This window comes from Alligator mississippiensis, chromosome 16 (assembly GCF_030867095.1).
Source record: "Alligator mississippiensis isolate rAllMis1 chromosome 16, rAllMis1, whole genome shotgun sequence".
NCBI classification, from domain to species: domain Eukaryota; kingdom Metazoa; phylum Chordata; order Crocodylia; family Alligatoridae; genus Alligator; species Alligator mississippiensis.
The window spans coordinates 8,958,038-8,977,474 of record NC_081839.1 but is presented as its reverse complement, the minus strand read 5'-3'; the positions used below and the strand labels follow the sequence as shown (position 1 = coordinate 8,977,474).

The following is a 19,437-nucleotide window of genomic DNA, read 5'->3' as shown; positions in this document are numbered from 1 at the left end:
AGCTCTGCGCAGATCCGGCCCGCACCGCTCCAAATGGGCATCGCAGGGTGAGGAAGGGCAACCAAAGCGATGCGGGCCTGGAGCAGCTGCCGTGCCAGGAGAGACCGGCTTGTGGGCTTAGCACTAAATAACGCATTACGTACAGTGGATTCTGGGGGACAACAAATGCACACACACACACACACACAAAAGGGGGGGCAGTGCAGGTTACAGGGGTAAACCGAGTGCAGCAGGTGGGCACAGCACCCGCCCGCCCTCGCGCGTGCCAGCGGGGCAGGAGAGAGCCGGGCAGAAGCCCTTCCCGGGGCTGGAGGCCGGGGGCTGCCGCCGCCTCCCGGGGCCCTTCCCACGCCGGAGCCGGGCCGCGGGCTGCGGGCAGGAGGCGGGCTAGGAGCGGCTCCCGCCCCCGCCACATCCCCATTGGCAGCGGGCGCTGCCGGCCCCGAGCCGCCTGGCCGCGCGGGGTGGAGCCGACGGCAGATACCGGCCCGGCCCGGCCGCGGCGGGGAGCGGAGCGGAGCGGAGCGGAGCCGGGCCCATGGCAGAGCCCCCCGGGCGGGCGCTGCCGGCGCGGGCGCGGCTCAGCTACGCGGTGGGGCACGTGCTGAACGACCTGTGCGCGTCCATGTGGTTCACCTACCTGCTGGCCTACGCGCACAGCGTGCTGGGCTACAGCTCGGCGGCCGCGGGCGCGCTGCTGCTGGCGGGGCAGGTGGCCGACGGCGTCTGCACCCCGCTCGTGGGCTACGAGTCGGACCGCTCGGCCGGCTGCGGCCGCTACGGCCGGAGGAAGTCCTGGCACCTCGCGGGTGAGCGCGGCCGCCCCGTGCCCACTGCCCTGCCTGGCCGGCCGGGACTCTCCATCCTCCTTGGGGGCACTCTCCATCCTTGGTTGGGGGACTATATCCATCCTTGGTGGGGCTCTCCATCCTTGGAGGGTTTGAAGGCCTGGGTTGGAGTGAGAGAGTTGGGGCTGGTCCTGCTTTGAGCGAGGATGGGAGGAGATCCCTTCCAGCCCGATTCCGTGACTCCAGGCTGCTTGGGTCTAGATGCGTTGCTTGACTGGAGTGAGAACCGGGCACCTAAATACCTTTCAAATCAGGCCTTGATCTCCAAGGTCCCAGCCTTGTAAATGAGTGTGCAGGCAATGTGACCCATTTAAATCAATAGAGTAAGATTAGTCGTGTGAGCAGTGTTTAACCCTCCAGGTGGGCATGCGCTGGGTCTAGGCCAGGGGCTCTCTGCCTGGGTGGACAACGTTTTGCTGTCACCCGTGTGTCGCCAACAGGAACTAATGTGGCGCCGCTTCCTGCGGCACCCTCGGCAGGACCTCGAGGCTGCGGCACCCTGGTGGAGAAGCTGCCCCTCCGAGCTGGAGGAGGCAGGCGGGAGCCTCCAGGGAGGATGGTAGGGAAGCAAGGCTGGAAGGGATCTGCACGGGTTATCTAGTTCAGCACCTGTCTGTCTATTTGTATCTTCTCTATTAACGTGGCACTCGGCCCCTGTTTGAGGCAGGGTCATGCTATCTGCCCCATCCTATACAAGTCCTTGTTTAGCCTGTGATCAGCTCTGCAAGGCACAGCGCCCTGACTTGGTACAGGTAAAGGTGGGGGGTGGACAGTGGTGGTCAGTGTCCTGCTGCTGCAAGGACTGTTAAAAGGCACTAGAGCGCTCCAAGGAAAGGGGCTGGGTCCCCTTCTGCGGAGGAAGACAAACCCCTCACAGTCCACACCAACCTGACCACCTACCCTGGTGTCTTCCTGACCCTAAATGCGGCTCTTGCTAAGGACTGGCTGGTGTTGGGATGTTGGAGATAACTGAGGCTGCTCAAGGTTGCATTTAACAGTTAAAGTTGCTTTGAGTCTGTGACAGAGGCTGGATCCTAGAGCTGGGCTATATTAAAAAAAAAAAAAAAAAAAAGTCATGTGTCTGGCTGATTCCCATGTAGATGTGCTGTGCTGCCAAATCACCTGAGTTGGTACCATCAGGGAAGTCCCGTGTCCTGTACTGGGGCAAATGTCCCTAAGCAGGTGTGTCCTACGTTATGCAGGGAAGCCAGCCCTGCTGCAGGTCACTGTTTGGGAGCATAGTCCATGGACTCGTGCTTTCCCGCTGGTCAGTCAGCCCCTCTTCCCCCCCCCCATCCCTAAGATCACAGGCCTTGCATTCGAGCATGCTACTCAGGGCTCCTGAAAGGAAGGCTAAGGAAGAAGTGACTAAGTGTGCAAGTGCCTGCCTATGGGGATTTCTGTGCTGTTGCTCCTGTGATGGTGAGGCTTCTCAAGTTGCTGTGATGGGCAGGGCTCTCATGGTGCAGAAATTCAGTTATGATGATGAAGAAATGGATACCAAAATGAGATAAAACATCCCAAATGCTTCATTTTGATAACGATGAAGCAACTTCTAGCTTTGCAGTCAGACATGCAGAATCCCAGAGCCTTTGGGGGGGGGGGGGGGGAGTGCATTGAATTATGCTTCTAGGATGCATCTGACTTATTTTTTGCTTCCAAGTGGTATCTCCTCAGAGTTTCATGGTCCATTTAGCTGAAGGAGCCCCTGAACAGAGACAGTTGAGCCCAAGGATTTAGACAGTCTGTACTTGAGTTTTGCTGGTGGAGCATATTAGTTGGTGTAGAGGTAAAAAGGTATGTGTTGGGTGGGGTGGAGGGGAGGGAATTGCATTGTTGACCAGCATCTGTATCAGCAAAAGCCCTGACAGATGTGGTTATACTGTGGTAAAGAGATTGTTTTGTCAGATGGCTTATTTTATTTGGGGATTCTCTTTAAACTTCAGCAAAAGAACCCATCGCCAAAGCACACGTTTCTCTATTAGACAGGTTGGCCAATATAGCTCTTAGCCAGGAGGGGACTTGCTTTCTTGGAGTGCTGTCCACCTCTCTTGTAAGGATTTTGGTGCCTTTGCAACCTCTCTGCAAAGGGGAGGATTTTTTCTCCAGCTCTCAGGTGGGGAAACTGAGGCACAGAGCAGGGAGAAGAGCCTGTGGCAGACTGGAGGTAGGATCTAGGAGTTCAGAGCCCAGGGTCTGGGCTGTCAGACTGACACCGTTTCAAACCTCAATATTGTGGACTGGTTGTAACAAGCAGGGTGCCACTAGCAATAGAGTTGTAATTTATGGCACAGTTGTTACATTTATCTTCAGAAACAATACTCCCTTGCTCTGTTATGCCAGAGAATAGAGTGCTTCGTGCTCACTGAAGTTATTTTCCAGTAGAAATGATTTACTGTCAGTGCTTGCTGCATTAGCTAATCAGTGCTCACGTGCTCTCCACCCTCCCCTGGGCATACTGACATGTATTGGATGCTGTCAGGTCCCATAACCCACAACCAGTGTGGAGGGCATTCAGTGCCTTGCTGGACTGGAGGCTCGAAGAGCTGCAGGAGCAATATGATCTCCTTGACTGCATGGTACTGGGGCCGTAAATACAATCTGAGCATCTTGTGCGTATTTATTCCTGAAGGGTTCCAGTGATAGGTCGATGCTATGTTCCTCTTACAGATGGGATGCAGGGCCAGACCCACAGAGGAACTGGATCACCTGTCATGGAACTGGGGTGGAATTTGGGCACCCAAGTCCAAGGGCATAGTCTTCTCCCTACCACACCCCACCCCAATCTTGAAAGCATCCAAAGTCTGTAGGCCCTTACATTGGTCCAGTGCGGTTTCTCAGACACCTACAGTTTTGCTTCTGTGTGCAGTCGGGGCTGAACAGCTCAGTCTGATTATTTGATGTCTGAACTTCACTGGGCTTGTTAAAGGAGATGTTACTCTGGTCCTGTCTCTAGAGGGGCCTGGGTCTGTAGGTTTGTGTGGACAACTTGTGACTCATGCCAATGTGGTCTGACCATGGACACTGCTTTTGTTTGAGAGGGACACCACTTCTTTTTCTTTTGGTCAGTTTGGGAAACTCCTCTCCCGTCTGCCTGGAGTATGCTAGTCTCGGGTGGAGAGCGGAGAGGGACACTTCTTGCCCTTCCTGCTGACACTGTGCCCCTGAGCCAGACAGAGGGAGATGGCATGCGAGGGCCCTAGCGACTTACTGTCCTGCTAGGAGAGCAGCGAGACAGTTAATGGGCTGTGTGGGGAAGGGGGATCTTGGCCTTAGAAAGCACTTGTTTTTAGTTTTATCCGTGCCTGGAACTTCTCTTTTGTGTTTCCGGTCCAGCAGTGCTTCACAGGAAGCTGAAGCCGCAGAGGCTTGGGCCTGCTTACACCATTGCTATGTTTCTGATAAAAATCAGTCCTGGACAGAGACTTTGGCAAGAGCTTCCTAGCCTTCCTGCTTGTGAGCGAGGCACCCCAATTCTATCTGATATTTTTAGCAGGCACATTTGTGACCGTGTCATGAGCCATGTCATGAGTAGACTTCAGGAACTGAGTGCCTCCTGGGAGTGCAGGCTTCAAACAGATGGGTCAGTTGAAAGCCCTAGCATCTCTATAGACCCTTTCATGCTGGCTTCTTCTGAATGCTGGGGGCACATCCTGACCTGCATCCCTGCACACAGCGCTCATTGATGTCTCCAATGAGGACACCATGTTGTTCCCAGGCTCAGAGTAACAGCTTTGATCCCCAGACTGGGAAGTGGACTGTCCCTGCTGGGCACTTAGATGTGTTTCGACTTGATCCTGTCCCACAGGGCCTTTGATTTGAGCTGTCCTAAAGTGCATGCCCAGCTTGGTCATGAGGCAGACTTCTGGCAGCTGATCACCAATGTAACAGCTAGAGGAACAGAGGCCTGGTGTGCACTAGAAAAATGTCCCCTGGTGACCGTCTCTACAGGGAAAAACGTGCCCTGCTAACCTGGAGGCTGACTCAGCTTGCCCGGCTACACTTCAGCAATTGCTGAGTCTGGTGTTTGCAGATAAGCTGACTACTACAGTTCAGGCCTTGAAGGAGTGATGCAGGAAAAAAAATCTCTAGGCTTCGTTGCAAACTGCAAATGGGGCCTGGTTGGCCACAAAGCCCGTTGGAAAATGTGACTGGGGGGAGCTCACTTCAGCCCCCTGCTCATCAGTAGCATGCGTGCTGTGGGGATCGTTCCTCTACCACAGGCTGGTTGAGAGGCACAGCTGTGCCAGTCTTGGATTTAAACCGATATAGTTAAAGCAGTGTGACCTTGGTGTGAACACTCTCTGGTATGAGAGGCTTGGCTGAAACGGACTTGGAATAGATTTAAGCTAAACTGGCCATGCAGGAACGTAAGCTGGTTTTAACCAGGGTTTGTCTCCATTGGGATTGCTCTGCAGTAGCTATTATGCTTTACCTTCACACCCTATCTTAATCTGGATTAACTCATTTGGAGACTAGCCCAAAACCTGTCTACATTTCTACTCAAGTCTAAACCGCTGTAACTGTCTCATTGAGAGAAGGCTTGAGACTGCTGGTTCTGAGGATGCTGTGTGTCTGCATAGCATCTAGCACTGTGGGGACATGATGCTGGCAGAGGCCTCTGTAATGCCAATGACATTGTTGAGTGGTGGGTGTTGGAGGGGTGGCAGGCAGGCAGGCAGCACTGGAGGATCCATGGGCAACTGGTGTCTCCCGAGTCTAGGGGGGCACCAGCGGTGCATGACTGGGGGGGCAGTCCGCCAGTGGCCAGCTGGCAACCGCATGCTGGGGCAACCCCCAGCACTTCTGCATGCCGCATGGCAGCAGTGGAAGTGCTGGGACTTCCGCCGCTGGCACTTCCACCACCAGTGGAGCCAATTTTAGGGAGGGACACAAGCGCTCTCCATGCCCCTGTATCAACTGGAGCATTTGCTCTCAGGGGGGTGTACCAGCACTCTTGGGGGGGGGGGGGTGCATGCCCCCCGCATCTCCCCTACACATTGCCTATGGGAGGATCAGTGCCTCTGGCTGGTGCTCAGTTTGGAGGAAAACTGCAAAACCATCTGGTTAAGAGTTGATTTTAAAGCCAAATGCTGGGAAGCTGGGATTTCCTCTCTCAGGTGGGATCAGCTCTTGCGCAGATCTTTGTAGCTGGTTCAAAGCTGCAGGGACTTGGTTGGCAGAGAGACTTAAGTTGGAATCTGGGCCTAGACTCGGAGTTGTCACCCACACAGAGTTGAAGAAAACAGTTGGAAACAGGATCCAGCCCAGCTGCCCTTCACGCTTCCCCTCCTGCAGATGAAGCAGCAAGCGTGGCTGGGAGCAGGAAAGCATCTTAGTGTGCTTGGATGTGTGCATTAGACAGGATGTGACACATAACCCCGTGGAAAGGAGATGCAGCCCAGCCAGCCTGTTCCTGCTTGCACAAAGCTGGAGCGTGGATATGGCCTCTTCCTTGTGAAAGGGGGCCGTGGTACTTAAATTGCTGTACTAGGCAGAGAGGCAGTTAATATCCTGTGCTGGAGCCGGGGAATCTCGGCCTTGGCTGGCACTTGGTTTCATTCTCATCCTGTGCCTGGAACTTCCCTTTTATGTTTCTGGTCCAGCAGTGCTTCATAGGAAGCCGAATCCACAGCCTAGCTCTGAATGAAGGTGGCAGCTTCTCAGAACAACACTTCTGGGTCCCACGCAAAGCTGCCAGAGCGTGTGGGGCTTGTTTGGAGAAGCAGCAGCAAGGGCATGTCTTGCCTCAGCAGAGTCCTGGTGCCACAATGCCTCTAGCAGCTCTCAGTGCATTGGTGCAAAACTTGTGCTGCCTTCTCTCTCTGTTAGCTCTTGCTGGGAATTTTGGGCAAAGTCAGGAAGGAGCCTTCCTGCTGGTCCAGAGCCTGCAGGGAATGGTCCATGAGCCTCCTAATGCTGTCTCTTCAGCCTGGCCCTTACTCATGTTTTGCCTTCTTGAGCGGCCTCAAACTTCCTTCCTCTCCTACTCTGGGCCTGGCAGTTTGCAAGTGCAAAGCCTGCTGCAGTGGATGGAGGGTGCAGGTGCCCTGTACAGGGAGGCAGGGTTATCTGCATGCTTACCCTGGGGGAGGTGAGTGAGCCACCTGTGCGGTGTGGTGTGGGTGGTGAGAGCAGCACTGAAATGAGATAATGTGGAGGAGTCACAAGCCACAGACCACGTGGGTTTCTCATGCATCTTGCTTCTGCAGAGAGGAGGGTGGAAGGGGCCTTCACGAGACTTTTCCGCGGAGAGTCCTCTGAAAGTGTTGATGGGGGAAATGATCTGGAGATGGTGTCTGCCCTTGTGGGAATGATCAGCTGCTGAATCTCTTCTGCTGATTAATGTCTGTCCATAATATAGTGCGCTGGCCTCAGAAGGGCTACTGAAGAGGGTTTCTCCCCTAGACTCAGTGGGAACATGAGGCACTGTTTAAGGCACAAAACAGGGAGCCCCAGCTGGATCTTGTCTGGGGTAGATCCTGGCTTAAGATGCTGCCTCACTGTCTGACCTTGAATTTACCCTTTTTCTGGGTCTGTGAAATAGGAAGATTGCCACCTGCCCGGGCAGGAAGGAGGCTGCTCTTGCTGTCTGCAGGGTGAGGAGCTGGTTGGCACCTCTGTGCCTTGGTTTCCTGCTGGAGAATCCTGGGCCTGAAATCTCTGAACCAGCAGAAAACTGTTGTCTCTTGTGGAGCAGCCTAATGCAGCAAGCTCCTCCACTTGGCACTGGATTGTAGCTTTTTGCTCCAGACTGATGCTTAGAGAAGCACACTTGTGCCTTCGGGTGCAGAAGAGGCTGGCCTGGGAGTAAGAGATGTGGGCCTGGAGCATCACTTGTCCAAGGAGCATTGCTCAGGCTGGAGCAGGGACTGGATCCTGCAGGCTGTAACTCTGGGGCTGAGAAACTCTTACCTGCTGTGTTCTCCCTTGCAAATAAAAATGTTGCCTGCCTTGGTTGGTGATCCATGTGATCCCAAGTTGGTCCAGGGTGCTGGTTGCCTCCAGCCTCTATACATCTGGGGGTGCTGCCTTCCCATGGTGACAATAGCTGCTTTCTGTTGTCTGAAGAGGCAGGAAGGTATCCAGGAGGCATTTGCACTTTAGCTGGGACGCTGCAGGAAAGGGGCTCCCAATTCTAGGACAGTGTGCCACGGACACATCTCCTGAGTGCCAGGGGAGTGAGGGATGATGGCTGGCATCCCTGTGGAGTGCCGCAGTGCAGACCCTGCTTGCAAACAGTGCTCTGTTGTTTTGTAGTCTGTGGAGTAACTTGGTCCCTGCAGGGCCATGTGGGTAGAAATGGGGCTTGTGCCTCTCGGGCCCAGTTCCCTCCCTTGTGTCTAGCTGGGAACAAAACCAGGCATTTAACTCTCGTCTCTCTTGCTTCCCCAGGGACTATCTGTGTCCTGCTGTGCTTTCCCTTCATCTTCAACCCCTGCCTGGGCTGCCAGGAGAGCACACCCCAATGGGCAGCTCTCTTCTACTTCATCCCCTTCATAATCATCTTCCAGTTCGGCTGGGCAGCCACCCAGATCTCCCACCTCTCACTCATCCCAGAGCTGGTGACGACCGACCATGAGAAGGTGGAGCTCACTGCTCTCAGGTGAGAGGTGCTGCCTGTACTGTGACTGCCGAGGCTGCCAGCTGGGTCCAAGCCTGAGACTTGGTGCTGGTGGTGTGGGCTGCTTCTGCATTAGAGGGAGCAGCCCGTTGGCTTTGGAGTTCAGGAAGGGGCTGAGCCCCTGCCTCAAAGGAGGAGCTCGAGTCTGGGCAGACCCCGGTACCCTCAGCAGGGAGATGCTGGGGTCTGTAGTACTAGGAGGCAGCTCTGTCACGTGCCAGATCTAGGGGCTGTAACCTTCTGTTGTGCTCTTGGTGATATGCCGTGACCCCATCTGCTCCTGCACTGCCCCTTATGGGACCAGGGCCGACTGGTCACCAGCGAGAGCCTACAGCTCCTGGTGACCATGTGCAGCAAGACTGCTGTGCCCTGGCATGGCTGAGGCAGGCAATGTGCTCTGCATATTCTTTCAGCCAGAACGGGCCTGGTTTGGGGCCCCTGTGCAGGGAGCTGCTGCGGAGAAGATTGGGCTAAACTGGATATACTTGGCTATCATGGCAGTAGATGATAACCCCTCCACCTCTCCCCAATGTCTGGGCATAGGCTGATAGGACTTGCTGATTGCTTGGTAGTGTTATATAGAGTGCCAGGGGGCCCAGCCCGGCCCTCTCACTGCTCTGTACCTTGTGCAGCACCTGGGACTTGGCACGATCCATTCCAGAGAGGCAGCAGGATGGGACCTGCCAGCAGGTTCTTGCTGTGCAGTGAGAGGTGGCTGAGTGGATGGCTGTTTTCTCTGCATGACCAGCTGCTGCTCCAGTGGGGAGCGGCTGTGCTTCTGCCCTTGCCTTGCAGCTGTTGCTGAAGTATAGGCCCCTTTGGGGGCTGAGAGGGTTAATCTGGCTCCTATAGGATAAATGCAGCTAAAACCTGACAGTCCTGAGCCTGAGCAGGATCCTAATCCAGACCTGTCACCTGTGGGCTGCTGCCCTGAGTGCCCCTTCTTTCCCAAGGAGCCTTGGGCTGGATCCAAAGTGCCTGGGACTCAGCCCTTGGCTCCTCTGGGTTATTGCATTGGGCCTGAAGAGGACTGGCCATGTTGGGCACTGCCCAGTCTCCACGTCCATTCCCTCCAGCAGCCAGGCTCTGGGGTGTGACAGATCCTGGATCCTCCTGCCATGCAGGAACAGTGGTAGCTGATGGTCTGTCTACTACAGGGAGTTCCCGCAGGAAACTCCTCCAGCGCGGGTAGTGAGGTAGGCACTGCCTTGCAAGGGTCCTCTTACAAAGCGAGGAGGAGAGGGTATTGATTCCCTTGGGGCAGGCCCCTGGGAGTCTGTTGCATGTGCCCAACAGCTTGTAAAGACCCTGGGCCAGCAGCTGCAGGGGAAATGCAGGTAGGGTAGGTGCCTGGACTGCTCTGCTGCCCTAAATGAGCCCAGCCTTGTGACCCTGTCTGTTTTCCTGAGGGGAAAGGATCTGAGCTGCCCTGCAGCCTGAGATGTTTGGGTCTGGGATTCTGGTTCTAGCCATGGAAACCTGGTGGGGGCTATTTCGGGCACTGGTCAGAGGGGCCGGGCACTCTGGGCACTTTTATACATGCTCCAACGCATTCTGATTAGAGCGTTCTGCTTAATCGACTCTCTTGGAGCATTCTCATCTGAGCGCGCCAGCGTGCTGCACCGTCCTGCCTGTTCAGCATCCCCACATTTCAAAATGGGGGCGATTTAACTAAAGCTTGTCCAAAGTGCCCCCCACAATCATTTTGAAATGTAGGGTGTTGAATACATGAGACGTTGCAGGCTTTTTAATTGAAGCATCTCCTGAGAGCCACTCTAATTAAAATGTGCTTCCTCCTGCCCCCGCGAGCACCTGCACAGGTGTCCTCTGAGTGGATGGGTGCTATGTATGGAGCTGGCCTCACTTTGCAGCCAGCTGAAGACATGACCCTTGAAGCAAAGGGCCCTCAGACACACAGAATGAGGACCCCAGCCCGACCAGCTTCAGAGCCCAGCGCCATGCTGCACTATCAGGCTGGATCAGGTGGTAGGGATGGCCGCCTTATCAGTCTAAGACAAATGCATGTGGCTTGGTTATCTGCAATCAGTGGGCGGAAGCCACCTCACTGTGGTGAGCTCTCTCGGCAAGTCACCCCCAAAGGACGGATGCGGACAGCACAGGGTCTGCTGGAGTCGATGCTGTGTTTGAGCTGGTGGCCGGGTGGGACCCAGCTGTAATAGGACCCAGACAGGACCCCAGGGTTTAGTATCCAGTGCTGTGCTGGCCTGCATCCCCCCCCAAGCGGGTGGAGGTGAGTACTGGTCTCAGCAGTCCTGGAAGCACTGAAGTGCTCCCCCCACTTTGGCAACAGAGACCTCCCCCCTTCCTGTGTTCAGGGACAGGTCTTTGCAGTATGCACTCTGGGTGCTGCAACACGCTCGACACCCCCCTCCCCCTCCCCCTCCTCCAGCAGCAGGCTGCATCCAGTACACACTTGCACACAGCTGTGCCTTGCCATGAGTGTGGCAGGCTGGTGGCCTGGGTTGCAGAAATAACTGAAACCTGGGAAGAAGTTGCTCAAACCAGAGGCAGAGCCTTGTTCTTTGTCTTCCTCTCCTGCGACACAGTGCAAGGTGGAGGGCCATGTGCAAGCTCTCCATGAACTGTTGTGCTCTCCCCCCAGGTACGCCTTCACTGTCATGGCCAACATCACTGTGTATGCTGTGGCCTGGCTACTCTTGCACTTCCAGAATAGGCACGCAGGGCCACAAGAGCAGATGGATCACCTGGGCAAGCAGGACATCCCCGTGTTTCGGGTGAGCCGGGCTGGGCAATGTGCAGGGGAGGGGTAGAGCGCTGCAGAGGGGGTGGGGTTTGGGGACGGGTCACCTGCAGATCCAAGACTCCTGGGTGTGGGGCAGGATTCTGTGCTCCCTTCCCTTGCCCCAGGCTCGTGCACATGGCCGGCCTGTCTGCCTGGATGGCTTGGGTAGGAGGAGTGAGCTGGGGCTGTGATGGCTCCAGGGATGGGGCAGGTGATATGAGGGATACCAGTGAGATGGCGCTGGGACTCAGCTTGCCCCCTGCCCCAGTACAGAAGTGCTGGGGGAGATGGAGGGACAGCATGAGGTACCTACACACAATTATGAACCCCCCAGCATATTGGGACTTGAAGCCCAGGGTCTCCTAACCCAAATCTCCCTGAACTCAGCAGAGGTGCAGCAACGGATTAACCCTTGCATGCCTGCCTGGTACCTGCTTTGTCCCCACTGGCTTCTGTGGCCTGTCTGTTCAGTCTCCTTCCTGCCCTTCCCCAGAACCTGTCCCTCATCGTGGTCGGGCTGGGTGCCCTGTTCTCACTCCTCTTCCACATGGGCACCAAGGAGAAGAAGCACCCCCAAGCCAGGCCACCTGACCCTGAGGAGCACACACCGCTGCTGCACGGTGGGGGCAGGACCCCCCCACGCCCATTTATGCTGTGGAAGCACTGGCTGCTGGAGCCTGCCTTCTACCAGGTATTGGGGACTAGGGCGAGGGAGCTTCATGAGAGCTGAGCATCACTGGCTGACCTGGACCTGTGGGCTGGTGCAGTCCAGGCAGCAGTGAGGTTAGTGCTGTGTGCCCCTGCAGGGCTCATCCCGCCCTGCTTGATTGGCATCACTTCCAGGCTTGGCCCCTGCTTTGAAGTCCATTGTACTGGCACCTTTGTGTGGCTGCTGCTGCCCCACCATGAACAGACCAAGATCCTCCTTGCTTTGCATGGTGACTTGCAGGCTGGGGCCTCTGGGGGCTTGTTCATTCACACCCCTCCAACAGCAGGTGCCTGGGGCTGGGGCTGGGCATACCCATCTGACCAAGGCAGCTGATGTACTCCAATCTTGGACCTTCCTCAGGGAAGCTGCCCTGGGCTTGTCCCCAGACCTGCTTTTGGGTGCCGTGAGAGCAGCCCCCGTGGTGATCTGTCAGGTCTGGAGCATTCAGTGGGGTTGGGTGGGCCTGCCCACACTGCGACCAGCCCCTGCATCTCTGTAGCTGAACTGTGAGTTCTGCAGTGAATAGCCCTAGTCTTGCCGGGACTTGCCCAGGCATGGAGCAAGGAGGAGGGGTTAGGAGTTTGCTCTGGTGGCAAAGAGAAGCAATATCTGCTTGTGGCAGCTAGCTTTATTTTGGGCCCCTGCTGGTTGGGCCTCCTATGGGACAAGAGCCTAGTGGGGGCTGAGCTGATCCTGGCCCTACCCCTGTAATGCCCTCTTTTTCTGTGCCCCAGGGTGGCAGGGGCTCAGTGCTGTGTGCTCCAGGGGCCCTGTTCATCCTGCACACGCTGCTCTTGAGCTGTGCTGGATGGTGGGGTGGGGCTGGGCACCAGCTGAGCTGGCACGACTCTCCCTTGCAGGTGGCGATGCTGTACATGGTCACACGGCTCATCGTCAATCTGTCTCAGACCTACATTGCCATGTACCTGACCAACTCGCTGCTGCTGCCCAAGGTGCGAACAGCAGGGGATGCCAGCAGGAAGGGTTCCTGCCAGTGCTGGGTGCCCACCCCCTTTGGGGCATGGGGCGGGTGCTGCCCTTGAATATTGGGCTCCAGATAACCTTTCATCCATGTGCTTGCCCCAAAGGGCCCAGGGGCAGGGCTGCTGGGGAAGGATATGGGGTAGGGCATCTCCTGCTTGGGGGAGGAGGGGTCCTCTGAGTCTAGCATTGGCTCCAGGGCTCACCTATCCTCATCTCTCCCCTCTCCAGAAGTTCATTGCCACCATACCCCTGGTGATGTACATCAGCGGCTTCCTTTCCTCATTCCTCATGAAGCCAGTGAACAAGTGGATAGGCCGAAATGTGAGTAGCTGGGCACAGGGGGGTGGGGGTGCAGTGTCGCCTGAAACCCAAGCGTGACTGAGCCAGAGGGAGGGAAGGAGCTTCTCGTCGTCTCTCTGAATAATCTGTAGGCCTGGCAGTGGGATCTAGGTGGTCCTGGACACCTCAGTGATTCCTAGCATGCATCTAAATCCCCAAGGGTCTGGCTGTGGAGCCCTGGGAGGGCTGGAGTCCCAGAGAAGGGGTTGCAGCTCCCACTGACTCGGTGGAGTTGAATGCCTGGCACTCCTGGAAACCCATCTGTTCTCCCTCGGTCAGTCTGGGCCACTTGCTCTGCTCTAGTCTCACACCCTCGTACAACTAATCTGCCCCGGTGCTGTTCCCCACTCTGTTGTGACCGTGAGAGGTGAGAATCATCTCCTTGAAGTCAGGTCTCAGTTCAGACAGGCGAAGGCAGGAGGGCTACCCTCTTGGTGCCAACTCCTGCTTTGCACAGCTAATAGTGCCATGGCACTAGGGAGTAACAGCAAGTGCTTGCATCCCTGTGGGTCTCACTTGTGTGGAACCCCATGCCCTGCCACTCGCTTACTGAACAAGGCAGTGAGGAGAAGCAGAGGCAGGGATGGACAGCAAGCAGTAACGGGAGTCAGCTGCAGGCGAGAAGAATAATGATGGGCCTGGACATGTCTGCGTAGGACTGAACGGGTTTGGGCTGCGCAGGAGTCAGGCTTAGGAAGCATCAGGGGTGAGGAGGCACTCGGTCAGGGGCTGGCATGGAGGTGGGCAGGGCCTTGCTGGCTGGTGCCTGAGCCTTGTGATGGCAGCTGCCAGGTTATGCAGGCCATTTGTAAATGCATTTGGGGCTGCTTGAATCTCACTGGAGCTCACCTCCCCAGGCTGTAGTGGGGACGCTACCCTGGAGCCTTGTGGCTCTGACTGGAGCACTTCTTGCAGCGTGCACTGTTTTGGGACTGTGGCCTCGGGTTTCCCCAGCTGGGGAGGTCAGGTCATGGGTTCATCACCCTTTCCTCCCCAGGCACAGCAGAGCTTCTCTGAGCGGGAGCCCAAACCACTAAGTCTGAGTAAACCCCCTTTCTTTTTGGCCGTGTACCAAACCAGCTTTGTCCTACGCGCCTGTTACTGCTGTGGCTGCTGGTTTCAGGGACGTTTCGCTCTCACAATGAGAGAGAGTGAGAGTGAACAGGCTCGTTGTGGAGAGCTGGCTGTGGCTTTCAGGCTCTTGGGCACTGACCCAACACTGCAGTGCTGGGCTGGCTGCTGTACGTAGGGAAGGGTGCTTTTACTGATTGGGGTTCCCCAGACTGAGTTAAGACTCCTCCAAGAGGCCCAGCTCTCAGAAAGTGCTTAGCGCAGGCCTGTCTGGAAATCGGGGCTCATGCAGAGTCATTTAGGGCATGGGGCACTAGACTCTCCAGCCCATCAGTGCTGGCCCACAGGCTGGTTATTTATGGCACAAGTCCAGGGCACAGGAGTTAGCCAGACTGGTCTTGAGGGTTCAGCAGGAACTTGCAGCTCAGTGGAGACAGCCCAAGCAGCACCGGGAGCAGAATACAGCCACTGTTGGAGCCTGGCTTCGGCCCAGGGCAAGGTGTGATGACTTGTTCAGTGTCTTATGACAACCAAGCTCCAGTTATTGGGGAATCTTTCCTTCTGGGCAGTTATGTCCACTGTCCAGAAGCTGCAGAGGTGACACCAGTGTTCACTACAGAAGGGACTCCTCTTTTAGAAGGAGGGTCCATATTTGACCCTGCAAACAGGATCATATCCAAGTTCACCAGGGAGCTGTGCTAGCCTGCATAGGCTTTAGTGCTGCTCTGCCATGGGACCATCATCCTGACCCCACCTCTGCTCACTCCTGTCCTGGCTTCACCTGGTGCACTGCTCTGCTAATGGGCTGAAGCACAAGGATCCCAGGAAACCAGGGTTTAAAGAGAGTTTTTCCTCTTCTACCCACTTTCTTCTTGTCTCTGGAGCAGCTGACCTACTTTGCAGGGCTGCTCATCATCCTGGCCTTTGCCACCTGGGTGGCCCTGGATCGCCGGATAGGAGTTGAGATTTATGGAGCAGCAGTGCTGCTCGGGGCTGGCTCAGCCACCATCTTGGTCACGTCCCTCTCCATGACTGCTGACCTGATTGGTTCCAACACGGTATGCTCCTTCTGCTCTTGCAGGTGGGACAGTGGGATGGGCTTAGTTGCTGTTGGGCTGCATCTCTTTGGGGTTTGAATAGCCAGTGCATAGCTCCTTGCCATCCCCGTATACAAGGGCTTCTCGGATGCTGTTGTAGGACACTTTGGCACCTGCCAACGTGGCTGGGGCCAGGGCTGCATCCAGGGATGGTTTTGGCATAGAGCTATCTGGGAACACCAGGCTCTGGGCTCTTGGGGCTGAGCTGTTCCTGGGTTTCCTGTCCCCATGCCTCTAACACTACTCAGCAGGGAGCTTGTCTGTGCAGAATAAGGCCCCTGCCCCAAGCTGAGGATTCTGCTGCAGTAACTCGTTTTCCCACGAGAGGGCACAAGGGCCCCATTCCTCATGGTCCTGGCCAGGTCTCCCTGGCTCAGCACTGGCAACAGGGTGCTTGAGCACTAAAGAGCCCAGCATGGGTTTACATGCCTGGATTCGGGCAAACTGGGATGTGGGGGCCCCCGCTCTCACCTAGCGGCAGGAAGATCTCAGCTGTTTGTCTTTGCCTTGCAGCACAGTGGAGCCTTTGTCTATGGGGCCATGAGCTTCACAGACAAAGTGGCCAACGGGCTGGCAGTGATGGCCATCCAGAACCTGCATCCCTGCCCGTAAGTGGTCGCTGGGTTGGGCACGGAGCAGGGCTGAGGCAGCTCGCCAGAGATGGAGATGTGGATTGACTGGGGATTGTCTCCATGAAAATGCACCCCCTACCCCCTCAATCTGTATGGAAACTGAATACTTCAGCTTCTGGGCATGAAGCGCTCTCAGGACTCCCTGGAATCCTCTTGGGTTTAAACTGTTCAGCCTCAAACAAACCATGCTGGCCCTAAACCACTTTATCTTTTCTTAACACATTGGAACTCCCTGCAAACCAGATACAAACACAACGAATGCTGATGTGGCTGGAGCATGAGTGCCTGGGGAAGGCCAAGGGCTCCTGAAAAAGAGGTTCTCCTTCCCCACCCTGCCTTGCGATAGGCCGCTGTGTCCTCTGGCAGCCAAAGGGAGTGACCTTGCAACTATCAGCACAGCCCTCTGAGCAAAAAGAGCTCCACTAAATGGTAGCTGTAGTAAGCAATCATCTACCCACCTCCCAGCAGGTGGGCACATTTGGGCAGTGGGGCACAGATATGGGCACATTTGGGCAGTGGGGCAGCTACGCCATCCCTAGTGTTAGTGCATGGCCTAGGGATGACTGCTGTATGGGTGGCTGCACTTTGCTGCACCCAGTTCTCATCCAGCCTGCCCAGAGCACCATCTTCTCCAGCATGGGTGTCAGAGCCTGGGGGATTTGGGAGCTGGACACGCAACTGGTGCCTCACTGCAACCTTCTTCCTCTGTCTCTGCAGGTCCCAGCTCTGCTGCACTGCTTGTATTGAGTTCTACCACTGGGTGATAGTGGTGGTCACTGGTGGGGTAGCTGTGGCTGCCACTGTATGTCTGTGTTGCATCATGATCTGGCCGATCCAGATCCGATTCCGTGAGTACTGTGTCCTGGGAGGGGGATGGTCTGCCATGTGCAGACTCAGGGGCCAGGTTTTATGGGCCCGTTAGCTTGGCAGGACCTCCTGCCAGGGCAGGCACCAGCCCTGTCTGACCAGGTTACGAGTGAAGGAACCTTCTCAAGCCATCCTGGCCACAGGGAAGTCCCGTACCTGTGTCCCAGCAGGGTGTGTGTAGCCAGGCCGGCTATGGGGCATCTCACAGTGTCCTTCAGGGGATGCTGCGAGGAGCCAGGTAACATTTCACCATGAATGGCATGTTTAACTACCAGAAAACTACACTCTTCCCTCTCTCATTGTGCCTGCAGTTTCCCCTGCGACTCTCCTGGGCAAGTACCCCACCCCTGCACAGCCGCTAGCTGTTCTTCACACGGAGTCCTAGAGACCACCCCCTCCCCTTCCCTCCCCCAGCCCTGTCTCCAGGAGGGTCAGCCAACCCAGGCTGTGGCCCCAGCTGCATGCCCAAGCTGGGGCTCCTAGTCCCTGCTTGCCGCATGTATGCACGTGAGCCTCTGCAGTGCACTGGATGGCAAAGCCTCGAAGGTAAAATGAGCAGAGCTTCCGCCAAGATGCTGCTGGCTGTGCAGGAGGGCGGCGCGGGGCAAGCTCCCACAGGGCTTGGCAGCGCCATTTCCACCCCAGGAGGCAGCCGTGTCCCATTGTCACCCAGCCCCACTGACAGAGTCCCTTAAACTCCCAGGCACCAGGTGGTCCCTGCAGCCCTGAGCCAGGCGTTGGGAGAGGGTGGTGCTCCTGCTCTTCACGTCCCAGTAGAGGTGCCATTGCTCGTGGGAGCAGTCCATCAAGGCCAGCTGTTTGAATGTGACAGGGGCTGGGGGACACTGCTCTATGGCTCCGAGTCCCGGGGGCTTCAGCTTGCTTTGAATGCCAAAGCAGTGCAGCCTGCTCCTGGCGCTCACTAAGCTCTTGCTCTTTGAAGCCAACACACCTTGTCTTCATGCTCAGAGCCAGGCAGGGGGAGTCGGGCACCAGGGTCCAATGCTGGATGAGCTGCTGTTCCTTGGCCCTGGCATGCTTGGTGCTCTCTGCAAAGCTGCAGCACTGCCTGCTGCTGGGGGAGCTGGCCAGGCTGGGGATGGGCGGTGCTGCAGCACTGAGGTCTCAAGGTTTCCTACGAGAGCTGCATGGCGAGTCCCCCACGGCTCTGTCCATTGCAGACTTTGAGGGCACTGGGCCCTAGAGGAGGGCAAGCCGTGGGCTTCAGCACACATAAACACTGCTCCCTTCCCCTCTACCTTACAGGGTGGCAACTGCTAAGCATCTCAGTTTAGGATCCCCATTAGCAGGGGCTCTAGTGTGAGCTGAGGGAGGTGGTGGAAGCAGCTGAAGGGACTTCAGTGAATGCCAGGGGAAGCTGGGCAGGGCCCCAAGTGGCCAGCGAATGTCTGACTGCCCATGGACAGCAAGGCAGACACTGCTCTTCTTTCCACAGATGATGTCTCGGTGCTGGGGCTGGCTGGAGACACACCCAGGGAGGCTGGGAGTGTTGAAGACAGGAGCCGAAGCAGCACGGTCAACTGAGGGGCTCTCGCTCTGATCCAGGACTGTGCTGAGTGCGCCTGGCCTGCAAGATGCTCTAAGGCAAGGGGCTGGCTGCAGGGGCAGGGCTCCTGCTGAGGCCGCGGCTGGGGCAGGCTGTTCCACGGCCCCTTGCACAGACTTTCCCCTCCCTGCTGTGATGTGCAACATTCCTGATCTGCTGCTTGGGCATGGGTGTGGGGGAGGGCACCTCCACACATGCCTGCATATGCCTGTAACACTAGGACTGGCTGGGTGGACAGGTTGGCTCTGCCCGGGCTGGGGGAGGGGCTGCGGGGCAGAGCTGTGCGTTTTACCACGGTCATAACCTCATGTCTGTAAAATAACACTTTTTGTACAAAGTTCCTTTGGCGTGAAGAGCTGGTGTTGGGTGACAGCAGTGTCTTCTGGGCTGAGTGCCATGCTCGGGGAGGTGGGCACCTGCCGGCAGGTTCCAGTACCCAGCGGGGCTGGCGTGATCCCAGTCCCTAGGCCCCTGCCCCTGCTGCTCTGTCTCAGTCTGGGATCCAGGTGTGCCTGTGCCCTCACTGCTCAAAGCCCCAGATCCCGGAGTCCTGGGACTGACTCTCAGTTGTAACTCTTTGGCCCCTTTCTAGTCTCTGGCCTTAGAAGAGACTCGAGAGGCTGCCTCTGAGGTCCCCTCCTGTAGAAAGCACAAATCCCATCCTGAAGCAGGTTTCTTCCCCTTGTGATGTTGGGCTCCAACTTCTCCACCTGCTGCTGGGGCTGGTGATGCTGCCTCTCTAGTGTCAGCACTGCCTGCCCCTGCCCTGGCCCTGCATCAAGTCTGGTCTCTCCCCAGAGCCCTGTCCTCAAGTGGCTGCAGTCCCCTACCCCCTTTTCTCTGTGCCTGCCATCTTGCTGTCCGGCTCCTGGCAGCAAGCTGAGTTACCCATCCCAGGCCTGGGCTCCTGAGGTGCCACCTACCCGGTTGGTACT

The 19,437-nt window shown here is 56.6% G+C and overlaps 1 protein-coding gene across 2 annotated transcripts; it reads left to right on the top strand.

The window, feature by feature from the left end:
- Positions 1-482: 482 nt before the first annotated feature.
- MFSD12 (major facilitator superfamily domain containing 12) lies at positions 483-18,842 on the top strand. Of its 2 annotated transcripts, none has more exons than XM_006267378.4 (10): positions 483-809; positions 8,244-8,454; positions 11,096-11,228; positions 11,730-11,927; positions 12,806-12,898; positions 13,158-13,250; positions 15,227-15,397; positions 15,950-16,044; positions 16,786-16,916; positions 18,392-18,842. In XM_006267378.4, exons 1-10 carry the CDS (start codon positions 539-541, stop codon positions 18,478-18,480), a joined length of 1,485 nt encoding a protein of 494 aa, XP_006267440.1. In that variant the 5' UTR covers positions 483-538; the 3' UTR covers positions 18,481-18,842. The 2 variants fall into 2 exon arrangements, with proteins under 2 accessions (XP_006267440.1, XP_059575477.1); XM_059719494.1 differs by lacking the exon at positions 483-809 and adding an exon at positions 2,159-2,270.
- Positions 18,843-19,437: the final 595 nt, after the last annotated feature.

What these genes read in the sequence shown, in the direction of transcription:
- MFSD12 (XM_006267378.4), top strand. Translation starts at nt 539, where the DNA reads ATGGCAGAGCCCCCCGGGCGGGCGCTGCCGGCGCGGGCGCGGCTCAGC. An exon ending in ACCTGATTGGTTCCAACACG is followed by an intron (nt 15,398 to 15,949) that starts GTATGCTCCTTC and finishes TTTGCCTTGCAG; the next exon opens with CACAGTGGAGCCTTTGTCTA. An exon ending in GCCGATCCAGATCCGATTCC is followed by an intron (nt 16,917 to 18,391) that starts GTGAGTACTGTG and finishes TTCTTTCCACAG; the next exon opens with ATGATGTCTCGGTGCTGGGG.